The following is an 18,845-nucleotide window of genomic DNA, read 5'->3' as shown; positions in this document are numbered from 1 at the left end:
TAAATGTTTTGTAGATGATCTATTTATATAGCCCATAAAGTTTTTTTTTTTTTAATAAATGTATAGTTTTGCTTATTTTTAAATAACATTGCTCTGATTTTCAGACTCCTAACCAAGCCCCAAAGTTTTATGTGAATACCGTCAGCTACCTTCTCCAGCTTGCTCCTGTTTGTGTAAAGGGTCTTTTCATATGCAAAAGAAGGGGGAGGGGGGGGGTGTCTTATTTGCCACTTGCAGTGGGCTTTCCAGCTACCTTTTCAACAGAGCCAAACTGTCAGCTTCTAAGTAAGTTTTTAAACAGTTTTATACTGGATTTTTCTATCAGTATCTGTGAATCTTATTCTTTATAGTAGTGTCTATTACATGCAGTTATATGAAAATTAGTGTATACTGTCCCTTTAACCCTTGATTCCTAGATACAAAAAGGAGCCTCACTGAGACCCTATGTTAAAGTTATCCCCAAAAGGTTGTTGCCCCTCTCGGATAAACCGCTGTAATTACAATACATCCATGATGAAAGTAAAATGAAACAATCTTACCGGAATCTACGCTATGGAACAGGAACACGGCCCTTCAAGTGTGACAGATAGTAGCGTCGCTTCTGCTATGGACTTGAGAGAAAAAAGGAGGCAGCGAAACTCGTCAATGCTGATTGCTTGTGGAGCTGTTAATATGAGTCGGGATGGTTTCGCAGAAAGACTCTCCATGCATCTCCAGACTCTAACTTTCACCCATGCTCTCACTGAGAGGCTGACAGGACTACTTAAAACTTCAGTCTCATGCCGAAGAGTACTACCCTCCATAAGAGACTATCGAAAACTTCTGACACTTCTCTGCCAACTGCTGGGATGAAAGGCAAAGAATGACTGGGGGATGAGGGAAGTGGGGGAGGTAGTTAAGCCTTTGGCTGGGATGTCTTTGCCTCCTCCTGGTGGCCAGGTTCTGAATTCCCAAAAGTAATGAATGCAGCTGTGGACTCTTTCCATTTATGAAGAAAAAGTACGCAGAAGACATGCAGCTTTGAAAATCTGCTCCAAGGATGCTGAATTTAAAAAAAATCCACAATGCAATTGCTCTTGTACAAAGAGATGTAATGCGCTTGGGAGGCAACTTTAAGAGCCAAGAGGTCAACACTACCTTAGCAGCTTTCTGCCCCTTACGAGTCTCAGGCTAGTGAAAAAACAAACTAGAAGCTTGTCTGAATTCTTTAGTAGCTTGGAGATAGAACTTCAAAAAGTGTTCACTACATCAAGATTATGTAATAGCTGCTACTTAAAGTCAGCAGGATCTGAACACATCAAGAAACAACCATTTCTTGATTGGTATTTTCCTTAGAAACTACCATAAGAAGACAAGCATATTTAGTACAAAGTATGCCTTCTCCTTGTGAATAATTTGAAATGGAGAATCACAAGACAAGGCTGACAACTCAAAAACTCTCCTTGCTGAGATAATAGTAAATACCAATGGAATGCATTAGTTCAAAAGAAGAACCTTGCAATACAGAGAAAAGTAGATTCATATTCCAGGGTGGAGACTAAGGTTTCACAATTGGTCTAACTAACACCTAGACAAACATCTGAATCTCAGGAAATTTAGCCAACTTCCAATGAAAAAGAATAACAGAAATGTGACCTTTTAGAAATTAGTGGACAAACCCCTGTGATAAATCTTTTGTGTTACTGTTTTTTTGGACAGCCTCAAAGTTTAAATGAACGAATCCAAGAAACCTCTATGTCTCAAAACAAGTTGTACAAACTCCACGCCATTAAATTTAGAGACTTGAAATCCTGATAGAAAAGAGGATCTTGAAAAAACAGGTCCTGTCTCAGAGGAAGAAGCAATGGAAAGCAAGAGAAGATTTGCACTATATTAGCATACCAAGTCCTTCGGGACCAGGCTGGAGCAATTAATATTACTGATGTTGACTCCTGTTTGATCCAAGTAATGACTCTCGGAAGAAAAGCAAACAAAGGAAATAGGAATGCTAGATGAAAGTCCCATGGACATACCAAGGCGTCTATTATGTGAGCCTTTGGATCTTTTGATCTTGCACAATAGCTTGGAAGCATGTGATTTAAGTGGGAAGTCATCAGATCTATGTCCTGTAAGTCCATTTTGATCATTGAGTGATCAAAAATGTCCTGATGGAGAGACCACTCTCTTGGATGGCCTGATTGACTTTTGAGTTGATCCACCTACCAGTTGTTCACACCGGGTATGTGAATTGCCAATAATGAGTGATGATTATTTTAGACACTTCCTGCATGGCCAATAGACTATGATTACCCCCATTGATGATTTATGTAGGCCACCACCAAGATGTTGTCTGACTGTAAACGGATAAACTTTCCCTCCTCCAATAATAGGGGCGAGCCCAAAGATCGCTCAAAGTTCCAGGATGTTGATTGGTAACCTTGCCTCTAGAGGATACCAAACTCCTTACTCTCTTCAAGAAACCCAGACCGCCCAGGACTGTAAATCCCTTTGGACAATTAACAGATTGTGGTAGCTTATACATTATTCCCCTATACTCCAAATCCTTTTTAAAGGATGCAGCCTCTGAAGGATCATTGGAAACATTTTGATAGGACTGCTGGTTAAATAAGGAGGACTCTACTTCAAAGAAAACAGAACTCTCAATCTCTTGGAAGGACAAAGAGAATCAGCCCGGATAGCTGAACTATTTTCCTGATGGATTCTAAAATGTAGAAACTTATACTGTACATACGTTTATACAAAATGTATTACATGTGTACATGGCATAAGCATCACAAGTAGTATACATTTACTTACCTTAACATATGCACATATTTAGTCTGTCATGTAGCCTTAAAGGGACAGTCAAGTCCAAAAAAAACTTTCATTATTTAAATAGGGAATGTAATTTTAAACAACTTTCTAATTTACTTTTATCACCAATTTTGCTTTGTTCTCTTGGCATTCTTAGTTAAAAGCTAAATCTAGGAGGTTCATATGCTAAATTTTTAGACATTGAAGACTGCCTCTAATCTGAATGCATTTTGACCACTAGAGGGCATTAGTTCATGTGTTTCATATGGATAACATTGAACTCATGCACGTGAAGTTACCCTGGAGTGAGCACTGATTGGCTAAAATGTAAGTCTGTCAAAAGAACTGAAATAAGGGGGCAGTTTGCAGAGGCTAAGATACAAGGTAATCACAGAGGTAAAAAGTGTATTTCTTTAACAGTGTTGGTAATGCGAAACTGGGGAATGGGTAATAAAGAGATTATCTTTCTTTTTAAACAATAACAATTCTGGTGTTGACTGTCCCTTTAATGACTAGAGAAGCAGCACATATAGACCAACAGATACACAGTAGATACCTGTAAATCAATATCCAGAATAAACAGAGACTGTGTATACTTACAAAGTAAATACACAAAGTACATTATTAATGAAAATATTCATGATTAATGATCAGTGTCTGTATGATAAACGTATGTGCATGCATATAAATCACTCATACAATAGTATAAAAGATACCAATAGATCTCATGTCTAAAGGATATTTACTGATAGAGAAAATATTCATGGTCAATGTTTAGTACCTGTATAATAGAACATTTGTGCATAGATACAAATTACACATAACATAGGTATAAGAGATACCAATAGATTTTTATCTCTAAAGGATCTCCACTGTACAATGCATGAAAGGTATATACCTAGAGGGGCATATACTATAGAATTGTGTTCACTAATAGCATAGGACAAACAGGGCGGATGACAAGTGGAACGCTAAATATCACTTGCGCGCACTGAGTAATAACACCACATGCTAATTTGCGCTGGTATTACAAGTTAAGCACAATGTGAACGTGAGGAAGTGTTCGCATTGCTAGGAAGCATTGCGCTCACAAGAGCGAGCTTCCATAGGCTCCAATGGGAGCCTCATTCTGATCAGAGACGGCATCCTAAGCGCAGCAAAGGGGGTAAGTAGCGCAGCAATGGCAGCAAATATAAATATATATGTACATATGATTATATACATATACATTTATGTGTTAATATGTGTATATATACATATTTACATATAAATATATAAATGTATACAAGGATATGCATATATATTTACTGGAAACACACAGTCACCATAGACTGCAATGTAAAGGCACTTTTCAGTGCCGTTTTTATCTAACATCCCACTTCCGCCTAGTGCAGTTATTTTATTAAAAAATAAAAATGCTACAATTTTTTTGATAAAATACACTACACTGTATTTTGGGAGCATTTGGGACACATTTATAAAATTAACTAGAGATCTGATCACTTGTAATGGCTGATTATTTATTGTACGCCTGCAAACAAGGAAATTTACCTGTTTGTGGGCGCGCAATAAATTAGCTCTCTACTTGTAATATATCCCACAATGTCTTGCATATCTACAGAGACAGAAAGGTCTGTTTATGTAAAACCATTATGTGTGCTGTGGAACATGCAGTGAACATAAACAGTTTCTACCGATTTGTAGTGTACATAACCTACATGAGGTACATTACTGCAGATAATGATGGGAGTACAATGCTTTATTGGCTTATAAATAAGTATAATAGAGCAGATAGTTATAAGAAATGATAATGGCACCATATGTCATTATGTTCAATACAGTATATAATCACACATAGTATAATTGGGTACTCTGTAGATCACATAAGAAAGTTATGTGGTGTACAGCAGCCTAAAGGCTCTTGCAAAAAAAACACCTACTTGGAGGATGTTATCAAATCTGAACCTTTAGGTTATCAGCACAATAATTATTTTGCACATTTACCTCAGGAGACTGAGTTAAATCCCCAGATTTACCCTTATGCTTACTTAGTTTGGGGACAGCTGCTAAACAAACTGTCACTATTTTGTACATGTTATTTTTAGCTTCAGGAGTAAAATCAGTAATTTTACCCTGAGTGACAAGAACAGGACAAATTTCCCTCTGGGAAGTGGATGGTTGCGATTGATTTTATGCAAAAATCTGAGGTATACAATTCTCACAGATTTGAGTGACCTGGCATACTGGAACACATTTGGAAAATAAACATATATATGTAGACAGAGGGATATCAAAAACTGACTCCTCTATAGAGATACCAGTGGGGACAAAGTAAATTTGTTCCATTTTTTACTTATAAGTATGCAATAACACCCTATATTAGAATGAGTAAAGACAAAACTTTGTAGTCAGCTCTCTACACTATGTTAACACTTCCTTAGACACCTAAATTATCTTACAGAGTAATAACCACTACAGCCCCTATGTATATTAAATAGCCCTTAAGTACCCCCTGGCAGCTCCTGTATGGGTACTCACCCCCTTCCTGGGACTAGCAGGCACTTAAATTGAATTTGAAATCTGGCCCAAACTGCTGAAGCACAAAATCTAGGTGCAGAGACTCTGGATTGAGGAGAAAAAACTGAGGGGGCAGAGCTACCGCTGGGAGAAAAGACGGTGCTGCAGGAAATCACATAAAATAAATTTTGGCTCCTATAAAAAAAAAAAATAGTAGTGCACCAAGCATTAAACCCATCATAAATTAATAAAACACTGTTCCCCTGCCTAACTGGTGCCTCCTCTACTAAATCACCCTGCACTAAGTTTTTCTTAAAGGGCAATACACCTAATTTACAAAAGTACCCCCAGAGTTGCCAATGGGCTGCAAAAGGTCACAGGCTTCCATGACTATGTCCCTAATAATGATAGGACAGGTAGGGACCTGATAGGGAGAAAAAATGTGTCATGAGGAGAGCTGGTTAAGTCCCCTGGGTATGCTGTACTTGTGTCAGAGTACCTAAAAATAGCCTCTGGGCTATGTGTGTGCTGTGTAAAGTGACTTACCTTAAGCAGCACCCTGTCCTCTGGCTTACCAGGCATATCAATCCATGCCAATGTCGCTGCAGCAGTATCCAGTAGAGAGCCAATCCAGTGCAGGTATCGAGTACCGCAGAGGATTGCATTTTCTGTCTTCCTTGTAAATAATACTCCCCATGGACTCTGGGTCTCACATAGGTCTGATCTCCCAATTTGTAATTCATTAAAAAGTAGCTGTAAACACCTCTATTCTCAACAAAGTCCTACAAGGCGAACAACAAAACTAAGAGAGAAATGGGAGGTAGGAGTGATTTTAAGCTCTGATGTGGGTTCTTGACCTCCTCCTAGTGGCAGGAAATATATCCCATATGTTATTGAGGACTGTGGACCATCATCACTTTACGACAGAAAAAAAAAACTTTAACTTTTGATTACAGATCTCCCCAGGTTTTCCATTTCAGAGGTTGCAAACTAAGGCCTAGTTTCCATTGAGGTTGTAAAGTTTGGAAACTGGTGATAAAAACATTTATCTCCATTGAAGTCTATGGAGATTTTTTTATGTTACCACAAGTTTCTAAACTTTACCACTGTAATGCAAACTAGGCCTAAATTGTAACCAACAGACACTAGAATCAATCTTAAAGGAACATTACATTTTAAATGCTATCATTATAATGTATTTAATTGCTGCTATTTAATATGAGTATTTCTTAAAATGATAAAAGGTAAGCTGAACCTTTTTAAATTGATTACAGAAGTTAACAACACACTGTGGGGCCTAATACGGCCAAGATACTCAGTGTCTAACCAACCAGGTAGCTTTCAGCACACACTAGTTGTTATAGTTGGTTTAATTAATACTGAACACAGCAAGAACCTATTTTAAGACAGCAATCATTCAACCTTGCTGTTGAAACTATCAGCGCTTAACTAACATGTGTAAAAGCATAAAACTGTGGTAATTCACATAAGAACTCCACTTTATTATTAGGTGCCTCTGCACTGGATAGTTAAGTTACTATTAGTGACTGTTGATAGTGTAATGTGGATGCACCTAATAATACTTAAACACAGGGGGCGCGATCCGATATAGATCTTAGTTTGCGGCGCAAGCGAGGGAACCCGCGTCGCCCGCAGTTTCAGCTCGCAACTCGAGCTATCCCATATACGGCGCCGTCAGATGCTAACGTGCCGTAAGTCGTATAAACCAGCGATGTCCAGAAATCTGCGCAAGTACAAATTTCTGGCGTCGCCAGTGACTTGAGCCACGTTAGAAACTGCCGGCGCCTACAAAACCTGACTAAAGTCTAAATCACCCGCACTGTCTAACACGCCTCCCTAACATAGCCCGACACGTCTAACACGCCTCCCTAACATAGCCCGACACGTCTAACCCTCTATCCGCTATCCCCCCTCACTATCCTAACAATAAAATATGTATTAACCCCTAAACCGCCGCTCCCGGAGCCCGCCGCTACCTAATAAAGTTATTAACCCCTAAACCGCCGCCAGCTATATTAAATCTATAACCCCCTAAAGTGAGCCCCTAACACCGCCGCCATCTACCTTACCTACCCCCTAAAGTGAGCCCCTACCCCGCCGCTATCTATTTTAAAATTATTAACCCCTAATCTAATCCCCCTACCCCGCCGCCATCTATATTAAATTATTTAACCCCTAAAATACTAAACTATCCCTACCACTAAACCTAAGTCTAACCCTACAAATAGCCCTGAAAAGGGCTTTTTGCGTGGCATTGCCCCAAAGTGACAGCTCTTTTGCCAGCCCTTAAAAGGGCTTTTTGCGGGGCATGCCCCAAAGAATTCAGCTCTTTTGCCAGCCCAAAAAAGGGCTTTTGGCGGGGCATTGTCACAAAGTAAACTGCTCTTTTGCCTACAATCTACATCCCCCTACACCGCGGCCACCTATAATAAATGTATTAACCCCTAATCTAATCCCCCTACACCGCCGCCAGCTATATTAACTATATTAACCCTAATTATATTAGGGTTAATATAGTTAATATCGTTATTATATTATATATATATATATATATATATTAAGTATAATAACCCTATCTAACTCTAACATCCTAACTAAACTCTTATTAAAATAAATCTAATATTAATATTATTAATTAAAATATTCCTATTTAAATCTAAATACTTACCTATAAAATAAATCCTAAGATAGCTACAATATAATTAATAATTACACTGTAGCTATGTTAGGGTTTATATTTATTTTACAGGTAAATTGTTAATTATTTTAACTAGGTATAATAGCTATTAAATAGTTATGAACTATTTAATAGCTACCTATTTAAAATAATTACCCAATTACCTGTAAAATAAATCCTAACCTAAGTTACAAATACACCTACACTATCAATAAATTAAATAAACTACAAATATCTATCTAAAAATACAATTAAATAAACTAAACTAAATTACAAAAAAAAAAAAATACTAAATTACAAAAAATAAAAAAAAGATTACAAGATTTTTACAGTAATTACACCTATTCTAAACCCCCTAATAAAATAATAAACCCCCAAAATAAAAAAAATTCCCTACCCTATTCTAAATTAAAAATAGTTCAAAGCTCTTTTACCTTACCAGCCCTTAAAAGGGCCTTTTGTGGGGGCATGCCCCAAAGAAAACTGCTCTTTTGCCTGAAAAAAAAACACAATACCACCCCCCAACATTACAACCCACCACCCACATACCCCTAATCTAACCCAAACCCCCCTTAAATAAACCTAACACTACCCCCCTGAAGATCTCCCTACCTTGTATTCACCCCGCCGGACAGAACTCTTCATCCGATCCGGGCGATGTCCAATCAAGCGGCAAAGAAGAATTCTTCATCCCGGTGATGTCTTTCTCCAAGCGGCAGCAAAGTCTTCTTCCATCGGGCAGCATCTTCCATCAAGCGGCATCTTCAATCTTCATTCTTCGCTCCTCCAACGCGGAGCATCCATCCCGGCCGACGACTGAACGACTAATGAGGTACCTTTAAATGACGTCATCCAAGATGGCGTCCGTCGAATTCCGATTGGCTGATAGGATTCTATCAGCTAATAGGAATTAAGGTAGAAAAATCTGATTGGCTGATTGAATCAGCCAATCAGATTCAAGTTCAATCTGATTGGCTGATTGGTTCAGCCAATCAGATTGAACTTGAATCTGATTGGCTGATATACCTGCCTATGGCCCAAAAAACTACGGGCGACAGCAGAAATATACGCGCGTAACTTCTAGGTTACGCCGTATATGTGATACCAAACCAGCGCAAATATTGGCGTCGCCAGCTTTTGCGGGCGACGATTTTTATCTGATCGACCACAGGAACTCGGAAGCTGGCATCTATCTTTGAGCCTTAATATTATCTGCTATTTACTCACATTCACAAGCCACCATTGTATTGCGCTAGATGGTGTAATCACCAGGGAATATTTCAAACTTCACACAAATTTTCCCTCTCATTCCACTCTGACCAATCATTTAATACTCTAGAGGCCAAGCTCTGAGACCTATTATTAGGCGTTTAGTGATTTTTGATATTGCACAATAAAGGCACGATATTATTATCTTATCACTACACCGAATTCTTGATTTGGAATCGCCTCACATTGTTGTTTTTAACCATTTGTGTGTTTTCGTAGCTCAATTTTAATATATTATATTTAAGGTTAAATTTTAAATTTAAACCGGAAATTTCCTTGCCTTACTTTTTTAAAACTCAAATAATGTCCTGGATGGCAGAGCTAATTTTACCAGCAGTTCCACGAGTATGTCACATGACTCTGATCATGATATAAGGTTCACTGTCAAACTCAAATGACAAAGCTAATTTCCAGGAGAATGTCACATGACTAATTACAACAATGTACTTCATTATCATTAACAAGTTCTCTAATTTTTTAAAATAAATGTAAAAAAATCTATCCTACCTGATCTTAAAGAGTTAAGGGGATATGAAACCCCAAAAAATTATTTAGTGAACATACAATTTAAAAAAAAAGATTCCATTTTACTTTTATTATCAAATTAGCTTTGTTCCCTTGGTATTCCTTGTTGAAGAGATACCTAGGTAGGTGTCTGGAGCACTAAATGGCAGGAAATAGTGCTGTCATCTAGTGGTCTTGCAAAAGGATTAGATTCTTGCAAAACTGCTGCCATATAGTGCTCCTCAGCGAACATTCCTGCTTTTCAACAAAAGATAGCAAGAGAAACAAAGACAATTTGATAATAGAAGTAAACAAGATCTGAATCATGAAATAAAAAAATGTGTTTCCTCTCCCTTTAATAGTTTGATTTAATATTATGTAAGCAATCAGATCCATATCATTTGAGGTATGAATGCCTGAGCTGATCTTTATAAATCTGATAAAGTCTACCATAAAAATCAAGTAGAAACAATAACATTGTCATTCTGAGGCACTACTTACTGGTATGGTATGCTTCTAAAGACAATGTGATCTAAGAGAGTTATCTGCTCGGCCAGTTCCATTGCAGATAAAGTTTCCAGGCACTCGAAACTGGGCCACTCTGGCTGCAAAATAAAACTGCGTGCTCATTTTCATAACTTAATTTATGGTTTATACAATGATCAGATGGTTTGTGAAATAATACATTTGTTATAGTTAGCTAAGTTTGTATTTATAAAACAAAGAGAAAAAAAATAAGTGACATTCAACGGTAAAATAATCTATCATGCATATCAAAGAGCACTATCTGAACATGATTAAAGGACCACACAGATGAATTGCATAATCAATAAATTCTTAATAAAAACACACAGCAAAAGCACTTAGTTAGAATCTCAAATGATTAATAAATGTATTCTGACAAATGTCAGTTAGTTTTACTTTCCTTACCACTGCATCATGTGACAGATATCAGCCAATCACAAAATATATATATGTATATCCTGTGAACCTTGCACATGCTCTGTAGGAGCTAGTGCCTCTGAAAGTGTGCATATAAAAAGATTGTGCACATTTAAATAATAGAAGTGAATTGGAAAGTTGTTTAAAATTATGTGCTAGATTTTCCGGTGGACTGCAGCAGCTTGGGCTGGAAATCTACAATTTAAAGAGGTGATTAATAGATGCAATGGGGTTGTAGGGTGCCTTAAATAACAACAATCTGGCACTTTATTTAATACAAACTAATATCATTTAATTTTGAAAACAAAATATTAGGGGGAGACGTATCCCAGCAATCGCCTTTGAGAAATAGGGCGTGAGCATTCTACTGAATGATGCACAGTATAGAAAATATAACTTACAAGGAACTACTTTGTGATTTTATTACATGTAGGTCAGAGGAGAAACAAGAGGGCATAAAGCTGCATCTATTCCTCACCAGCACCACCCCCCTTATATAATATTATTAAACACATAATCCAGTTAAATGTTTAATCATTTAATGAATCCAACATTTTTTCTAAATATCCCAATCACACATTATATACTGTATATATTATATATGTGTGTGTTTGCAGGAAACAGAAGTTAAAGACCTCTGCTGATCCATAACTTGTTCGCATGCTCTAAGGCCGCGGATAGAAATCATTCATCAATCATTGACACCCCATGCTAGCGGCCGATTGGCCGCAAATCTGCAGGGGGCGGCATTGCACCAGCAGTTCACAAGAACTGCTGGTGCAATGACAAATGCAGACAGGGTATGCTGTCGGCATTTATCGACGTGCAGCAGACATGATACGCTATGTCATATCATGACGCTCGCATTATGATAAATCTACCCCTTGGTCTGTTTCTTGGCACTCAGCATAATAAAAGAATTGGTAACTAAAATTTTCATTTTTTTTTTACTCACCATTGTAACTATATCTTCCAGAATCAAATGGCATTCATCTTGCTCATCTTGAGAAAGGGCACTACAAACACAAATATTCCATTAGTGATTCTACATCTGTATTTTAAGTGAACATCTGATTACACACGTTACAATCGCTACATAAGTAACACAAACTTGTTGTACATGAGATAGTGGAGACATTGCTGTATGAGTTTCCATTTTTTATTATTAAAGGAACAGGAAACCCCAACATTTTCTTTCAAGATTTGGGTAGAACATACATTTTTAGAAAGCTTTTGTATTTACTTCTAGTATCAGATTTGCTTCATTCTCTTGTTATCCTTTGCTGAAGGAGCAGCATTGCACTACTGACAGAAAGCTGAACACATCTAGTTAGCCAATCACAAGAGACAAATGTGTGCAGGCACCAATCAGCAGCAGCTCCCTCTAGTATAGGATATGTGCATATTATTTTTCAACAAGGGATACCAAGAGAATCAAGCACATTTGAAAGTAGAAGTAAATTTAAAAGCAAGTTAAATTTTGACTTTCCTATCCCTTTAAATGTATAAGTTTGTGCAAATACAAAGTAATATATAGAATCTGTGTTTTACTTGTAAAAAGGGAATTTGCCCATGTTGTGTTTCCTATTAGCAATGTAGCTAGAGTATCCCAGTTTCGGAATTTACATTTATATTACTGATCACAAATAAGCTAGTGTTATATAATGTATCCTGTAGTGTGCAAGAATAAAAGTACTAGAGATCAGAGTAATAAGGACTGCTCTCCTGGTTATATATGTTGGCTCTGTGAGTAATGGGAAAACTCCTGCTATACCAGTGAACCCATGCAGCTACAAGACTGGAGATCTGCTTGCTATATCTAACATGTTGTATGTTAGACTTTATATTATCCAGGAAGAATGTATACTGCAAAAAGCTTGTAATTTTTGAGTCTGGAAGAACCTTTTGCCAGGACATATGTCTGGTACTGTTTGGTGTCTTAGACTTTAAAGACTAGGTGCAGTGAACCCATGGTTAACCTGTAATATTTCACTTTTATTGTGTAAACTGCTGGTTCATCTATGGAGTATTTTCTTATAGTCTGTTATGAATTAGCCAATTGTTATAACAATTTGTAATAAAATAATCACTATTATTAATCAAGTCTGAACAATTCAAAATGTCCTCTGCTTTCAGGCAAGTAATGTTTTATTGGCAGGATAAAAAGAGCTAAATAAAGTTAGTACAATTTTTAAGTGTTCTACATCCATACAGCCTTTAAACAAAAAAAACTTAAATTATGCTTACCTGATACCTGAATTTTCTTTTCTTCTGATAGAAAGAGTCCACAGCTGCATTCATTGCTTTTAGGAATTCAGAAACTGGCCACCAGGAGGAGGCAAAGACACCCCAGCCAAAGACTTAAATACTCCTCCCGCTTCCCTCATCCCCCATTCATTCTGCTGAGGAACAAGGAACAGTAGAAGAAATATCAGGGTGAAAAGTGCCAGAAGAATAAATAACGACGCCCCACATAAAAAATACGGGTGGGGAGCTGTGGACTTGTTCCATCAGAAGAAAAGAAAATCATCAGGTAAGCATAATTTAAGTTTTTCTTCTTAAATGGAAAGAGTCCACAGCTGCATTCATTACTTTTGGGAAAACAATACCCAAGCTACAGAGGACACTGAATGCCAAGACGGGAGGGAGGGAACAATAGGCGGCCCATTCTGAGGGCACCAAGCCTGAAACCACTACCCAACAAAAACCCTGCTTCGTCTGAAGCCGAGAAAACTTTGAAAAGGAAAAAGCCCCAAGGACACTGACCCGCAGATAGTCCAGAAGCCTAGCTAGAGACCGCAAAATCGTACGCAACTGAGCCAACAGTCCTCCAGGAGACACCGTCGCCCAACAGTCGGTCCCTCACCACTCACTAACAAAGGGAACACCAGCCTAACTCCCAAAGGGATAGGGCAAGGAAGATCCGAAGGTAAACCCAAAGGTGACCATAAAATTCATAGAAGGAAACCTCCAGTAGCGAGCCCAGCTCACAAAGACCCAAATGGGTCCTGACAAACAAGGAGAGGCCACGCCCAGACCAAGCAGAAACCAGAGGTTTAGGACCGGGCATCAGAACAGAGAAACTTTTCTCTCAACATCATGCAAAGCACTGAAAGACAACTGAAGACGGAGTCCTCACATCGTCAGAACGTAGAATACTGAAGTATTCCGTCACAAAAACATGTTACAGACCCAGACAAAAATCCCTGAGTCAAGAACATGTAGCCATCATCAGGATGACACAGAAAGAATACTTGCTGAGAAGTAAAAAGCGGCCAGCAAGAGATCAGATTGCAGAAAAAAAATCTCCCAGACAAAGAGCACACTCTAGGCAATCTAAGCCGCCAGACCTACATATAGGTCTCCAAAAGGGGAAAGCACATAACCTCAACGAGGCACACTGCACCCCCAAGAATGAGAGGTTACAACCAGAACTCGAATATGGATTGGAATCAAGGACCTTCTGCTTGCAAGCCCAGGGAGATAGCCACTATGCCAACCTAGATCCCGAAGATGACAACACATATCAGAACCTACTCCCAGCCGGGCCAGCCCAAGCGTCGGCAGGTCGGAAACAGGGGAACAGAAGAACTCCTCACAAAAACAAGTGGAAGAATGGCCACAGCCATCCCAACAGAGCACGGGTGCCAACCCAACTCCTTAGGAACAGGCGACAAGGCCATAGACCCAAAGGAATCTAGCAAAGGGCCCAACATAGTCTCGACACAGAGCCAGCAAGACTCCAGATGGAACGTAACAACCCAGAGAGAATACCCCCTCTCTGAAGGTTAACTCTCAGTTCCAACCTCCTGAATCCAGGAGAAACCCTAAGAAAGGAGCCACACCTCAATAAGAAGGAGAATAAGCCCCCACCCTAAGAAAAAGAATGGGACCAGAAAGGCAGAGCACCTGTCCACAAGACACAAAGCGACAGGTTAAAGGAGAGATCAAATCTCCATCGCAAATGAACTTGGAAGGAATCCCCCTAAAAAATGAGCTTGCCAACACACATCCAATGTGCAATAGTTGCAGCAGTGACACTGCAAACCCATTCGCCTGCAGACCAGGGAATCCATAAGGTTACTACAGCAAGCTGACCAAGAGAAACCGACCATAAAGTCATAAGTCAAGCCCAATGAACATCGGCACTCAGAGAACCTGGCCAAACAAGACCAGGTCAATTAGCCAGAGTAAAGGTCATATCCCAAGTTCCCTGGAACTGGGGAACCCCGAACCAGCCCTAGAGCCTAACAACCCGCAACGGGATCCACAAGAGACAACGCAGAGTGAAGCCTCAGCAACCGGAAGCACCAGGGTGAAGATAGGTCCAAGCCCCCAAATGTTTAAACAAACAATAACCGAGAACTTAACACCCATCTGATATAAAAAACAGACCCACAGGGAGATATCAATGCAGTATCCAGATCAACCCGGATAACGAGAACATCTCACAAGTCCCAACCCAAGGATAAGACCACCCCTTGCTAAAGTCCAATGCTTCAAAGGAGCTAAGGCGTTAAAAGTCGTACAACAACACTAGAGCCCATAGATGCTCAAACAGCCACAGGACCACAAGCAAGGGGATACCTCGAGACCAAAACACTCGAGCAATAGGCTGGTCTCCACATCACATCCATACAATCAGAGGATCACAGAGAGAAAAGGATGCGGAGCATCCCCAACTCCGGGGAAGAACCCTAAGTAGAGCCCAAAGGAGACCACGCCCAGAGTCCCTAAAAGGGAACAACCATCTCCCGGAGGGAAAACCAGGTCCCTAAAAGGAGACCTAACCCACACGGAGAAAACAGAGGAACCAAAAAGGTCTCATAAAACATCTTGATATTACACAGTCAATGTGCAAATAGCCGCAGCTGGTTACAGTTTGCAAACCTTCCGTAACTAGGCAGCAAAGCTACCCATCAGGCTACTAGCTGCTGAAGGACCAAGTCCAAAAAGGACAATCTCAGAGCCTCAGAAGGCCAAATCGCCGAAATTGGCGGCAAGAGGGCGCTAAGCCCTCCAACCCTCCACAGCATGGGGGAGGAAAACTCTAGGTCCCGATAATATCAGACGCAAGAGAGAGAGACGCAGAAGAACTCCACTGACCCAGTCAACCAGAAAGAAGGCTAATAAGAACTGAAACAATCCTTACTGCCTCATGGACCCACAGGTCCTCTAGAATGCTTAGCTGAACTTGTTGAAACAAAACCAAAAAACACAAATGATAAAATGAGCACTCGGCGCCTCGACCGGACCAGCCAAGCAGAAACGGCGCCATGTGTCGGAACATCCAAGAAACATAAAAACCCAAACAGGACTAGCCTGCTGCCAGGGTCCTAACTATCAAGTTTCATAAATCTTACCTCAGAGGGAAAGAAGGAATAACAGACAAACATAGGACTAACATGTTCCTTAACAAAACGTCTGCGGAAGTAACAGTGAGTATCGATCCCAGAAAGTTCCCGAAGGAAACATATAAACAAAAATAAAAGACATTCTAATCAGATAAAAGAAAATATAAGGCAACCCGTAGGTTAACGCCCAAGAAGAAACAGGCCTACCCGTAGGACCAGCCAAACGGAACCCTGATCTTCCAACAAAACTGGGATGGATCTCAATAAGAGACAATCAGAAAATTACTTCATCCTCTCATATCTAATGAGGTGAGCCATTCGAAGTAGAAGACTGTGGATTCCCATATCCATTAAGGATAGGGTCGTCTAATAACTATAAAACATGTCTGAGTAATACGCGAAGGCACGCTATTCTGTAACAAAGGCACAACACTCATGGACAGCCACACCCGCAGGGAACTGTACAGGACCTCCCAAGGCCAGGAGACCCGGGACAATAGGGAACGAGCACAATCACAAATAAACGTCTGGACTCTACAGCCGAATAATCATCAAAAATATGTGGAAGCGAAAACATGCTGCAACCTCCGGGGGGACGACAAGCCGCCCTGCAAGGAGGGATAAACATAATCTGGGTTATCCGCATGTGTAGTAGGAAGGAGCGTTAGGGAACTCGCCTCTCGGGGGACAGGGCCCCCAGAGGCGGATGGCTCAGCAGTCCCTTGATTCCCCAAACCCGGGGAACAAGGCACTCTAATGCGGCATACCGAACATAACAAAGAATCTGAATCTGAAATTTGAACAGTCTCAGCATCAGAATCCTCCATAACTGGATAGAGAATATGCAAATATGGACTATAAGAAAAACTAAACAGCATCTGACACCCACAATGGCTGGGGCACTCACCACCTCCTATGAACCAGACCCCTGCAGACCAGAATTTCTCCGTCACCACACGGTTTGGGAATGCGGTAATGGAAGACCAGAGCGTAATCACACCCTGTCACAAGGTGAACCGTACTGTCCAAAAAGCTTGCCCAACCATAAGGTTGCGTCACTTCCAAAGGCCTATATGTTCCAAGTCATGAGCCCAGTTAACATTGCACATAAGCAGATTGAATCACATAACAAACATGATTAACCCCCCCCCCTGTTCAATAATCCCCCTCAGGAGATATTAACCCTTTATTCTGAGATACAAAAGTCCCACTGAGACCCTATAGTCTAGTAAATCCTGCAAGGTAGGCACCTCACCGTAAACATTTGTATGACAGTACATTCATGAAGAAGTAAAATGAAACAATCTTACCTGAATCTATGCCGTGGAAACAGGAACACGGCCCTTCAAGTGTGACAGATAGTAGCATCGCCTCCGCCATGGACTTGAGAGAAGAAAGCAGGCAGCAAAGCGAAGTTCAACAACGCCGATTGCTTGTGGAGCTGTTAAAATGAGTAGGGATGGTTTTGCAGAAAGACTCTTCCTGCATCTCCGGACTCTAACTTTCATCCAGGCCCTCACTGAGAGACTGACAGGATTACTTAAAACTCCCGTCCCATGTCGAAGAGTACTACCCTCCATAAGAGACAAAAAAACTAACTTCTGACACTTCTCTGCCAACCTCCTGGGATGAAAGGCAAAGAATGACTGGGGGATGAGGGAAGTGGGAGGAGTACTTAAGCCTTTGGCTGGGGTGTCTTTGCCTCCTCCTGGTGGCCAGGTTCTAAATTCCCAAAAGTAATGAATGCAGCTGTTGACTTTTTCCATTTAAGAAGAAAATCTAAGTTTTTTTCCTTCAAAAATACATTTTTTGTCTTAATTACAGGTAATATTTCCTGATTAAAACAAACACAATAAAAACAACAACCTAATACTTAAAATTAAATTCTTTACAATTAAAGCATTTTCTTCTTAGGTACATTTACAACGTCAATGCAGAGTCAAACATCATGTTGTACTGATGGTTATTAGAAATCTCTACACATTCATCATTTATACAAGTCTATTCAGTAATATTCAGGAAACACTTTACCTTAGTATATTAGTTGCAGCTTTTCTCTCCTGGGGCAGGAGGTCTGGATCACGCAAAACATCTTCCAACAAATTAATAACATTCATCTTCACTTCATGATGTAACTCAAAATCCTTATGGGAAAAAAACACAATGGACAATGAGAGTCACTTTTGAAAATGAATCATTATATTGCAAAACTGAGGAATAATATACATTAATAGTTTATTTGTCAGGCTGGGTGCACACAAATTTCACTTAGAAAACAACGGTTACATATTTGTAAAATTGAATTAAAATTAGACATGGGCAAAAATTGTTTTTTTATTTGTTTTGTATAGTTTATTTAGTTTATTTAGTTAATGAATGACTTTTGGACAAAATGACTTCAAATTTGCTATTTGTTTTATAAATGATTACAAGATAAATAAAATTGCATTTGTAATTGAAATCATAAATTACATAGAATATACAATTTATTTTACAGACAGTAATTCATTTCTGCAAGCACTGATGACCATCTTCCTAATACATAGGGGCAGTAGATCATTATTTACCAATCTTAAAGGACGCATACAAATGTATTAACTATTAAAATGAATATATATTTTTTTTAAATGTCCAGTGGCACAGGGCCATATTTAGGTAAGGTTTGCAGTAGTTTTCCTTAGCCTGTTATCCCACCCATCATCTCTTGATGGCCACCCTGTTTGCTCACTCACAAGAAGAAAACATTTTTATTTCTATTTTTTCCTGGG

At 39.4% G+C, this 18,845-nt stretch overlaps 1 protein-coding gene across 1 annotated transcript in view; it reads right to left on the bottom strand.

Moving 5' to 3' along the window:
• Nucleotides 1-18,845, bottom strand: part of RASGRF2 (Ras protein specific guanine nucleotide releasing factor 2) — a 1,049,304-nt gene that overhangs the window by 111,274 nt on the left and 919,185 nt on the right. The window contains 3 exon segments of the mRNA XM_053701460.1: nt 10,283-10,386; nt 11,679-11,739; nt 18,109-18,221. Coding sequence (XP_053557435.1) covers nt 10,283-10,386; nt 11,679-11,739; nt 18,109-18,221 — 278 coding nt within the window.

The sequence above is a fragment of the Bombina bombina genome, chromosome 2 (assembly GCF_027579735.1).
Source record: "Bombina bombina isolate aBomBom1 chromosome 2, aBomBom1.pri, whole genome shotgun sequence".
In the NCBI taxonomy this organism is placed as follows: Eukaryota; Metazoa; Chordata; class Amphibia; order Anura; family Bombinatoridae; genus Bombina; species Bombina bombina.
This window is presented reverse-complemented; position numbering and strand designations above follow the sequence as displayed.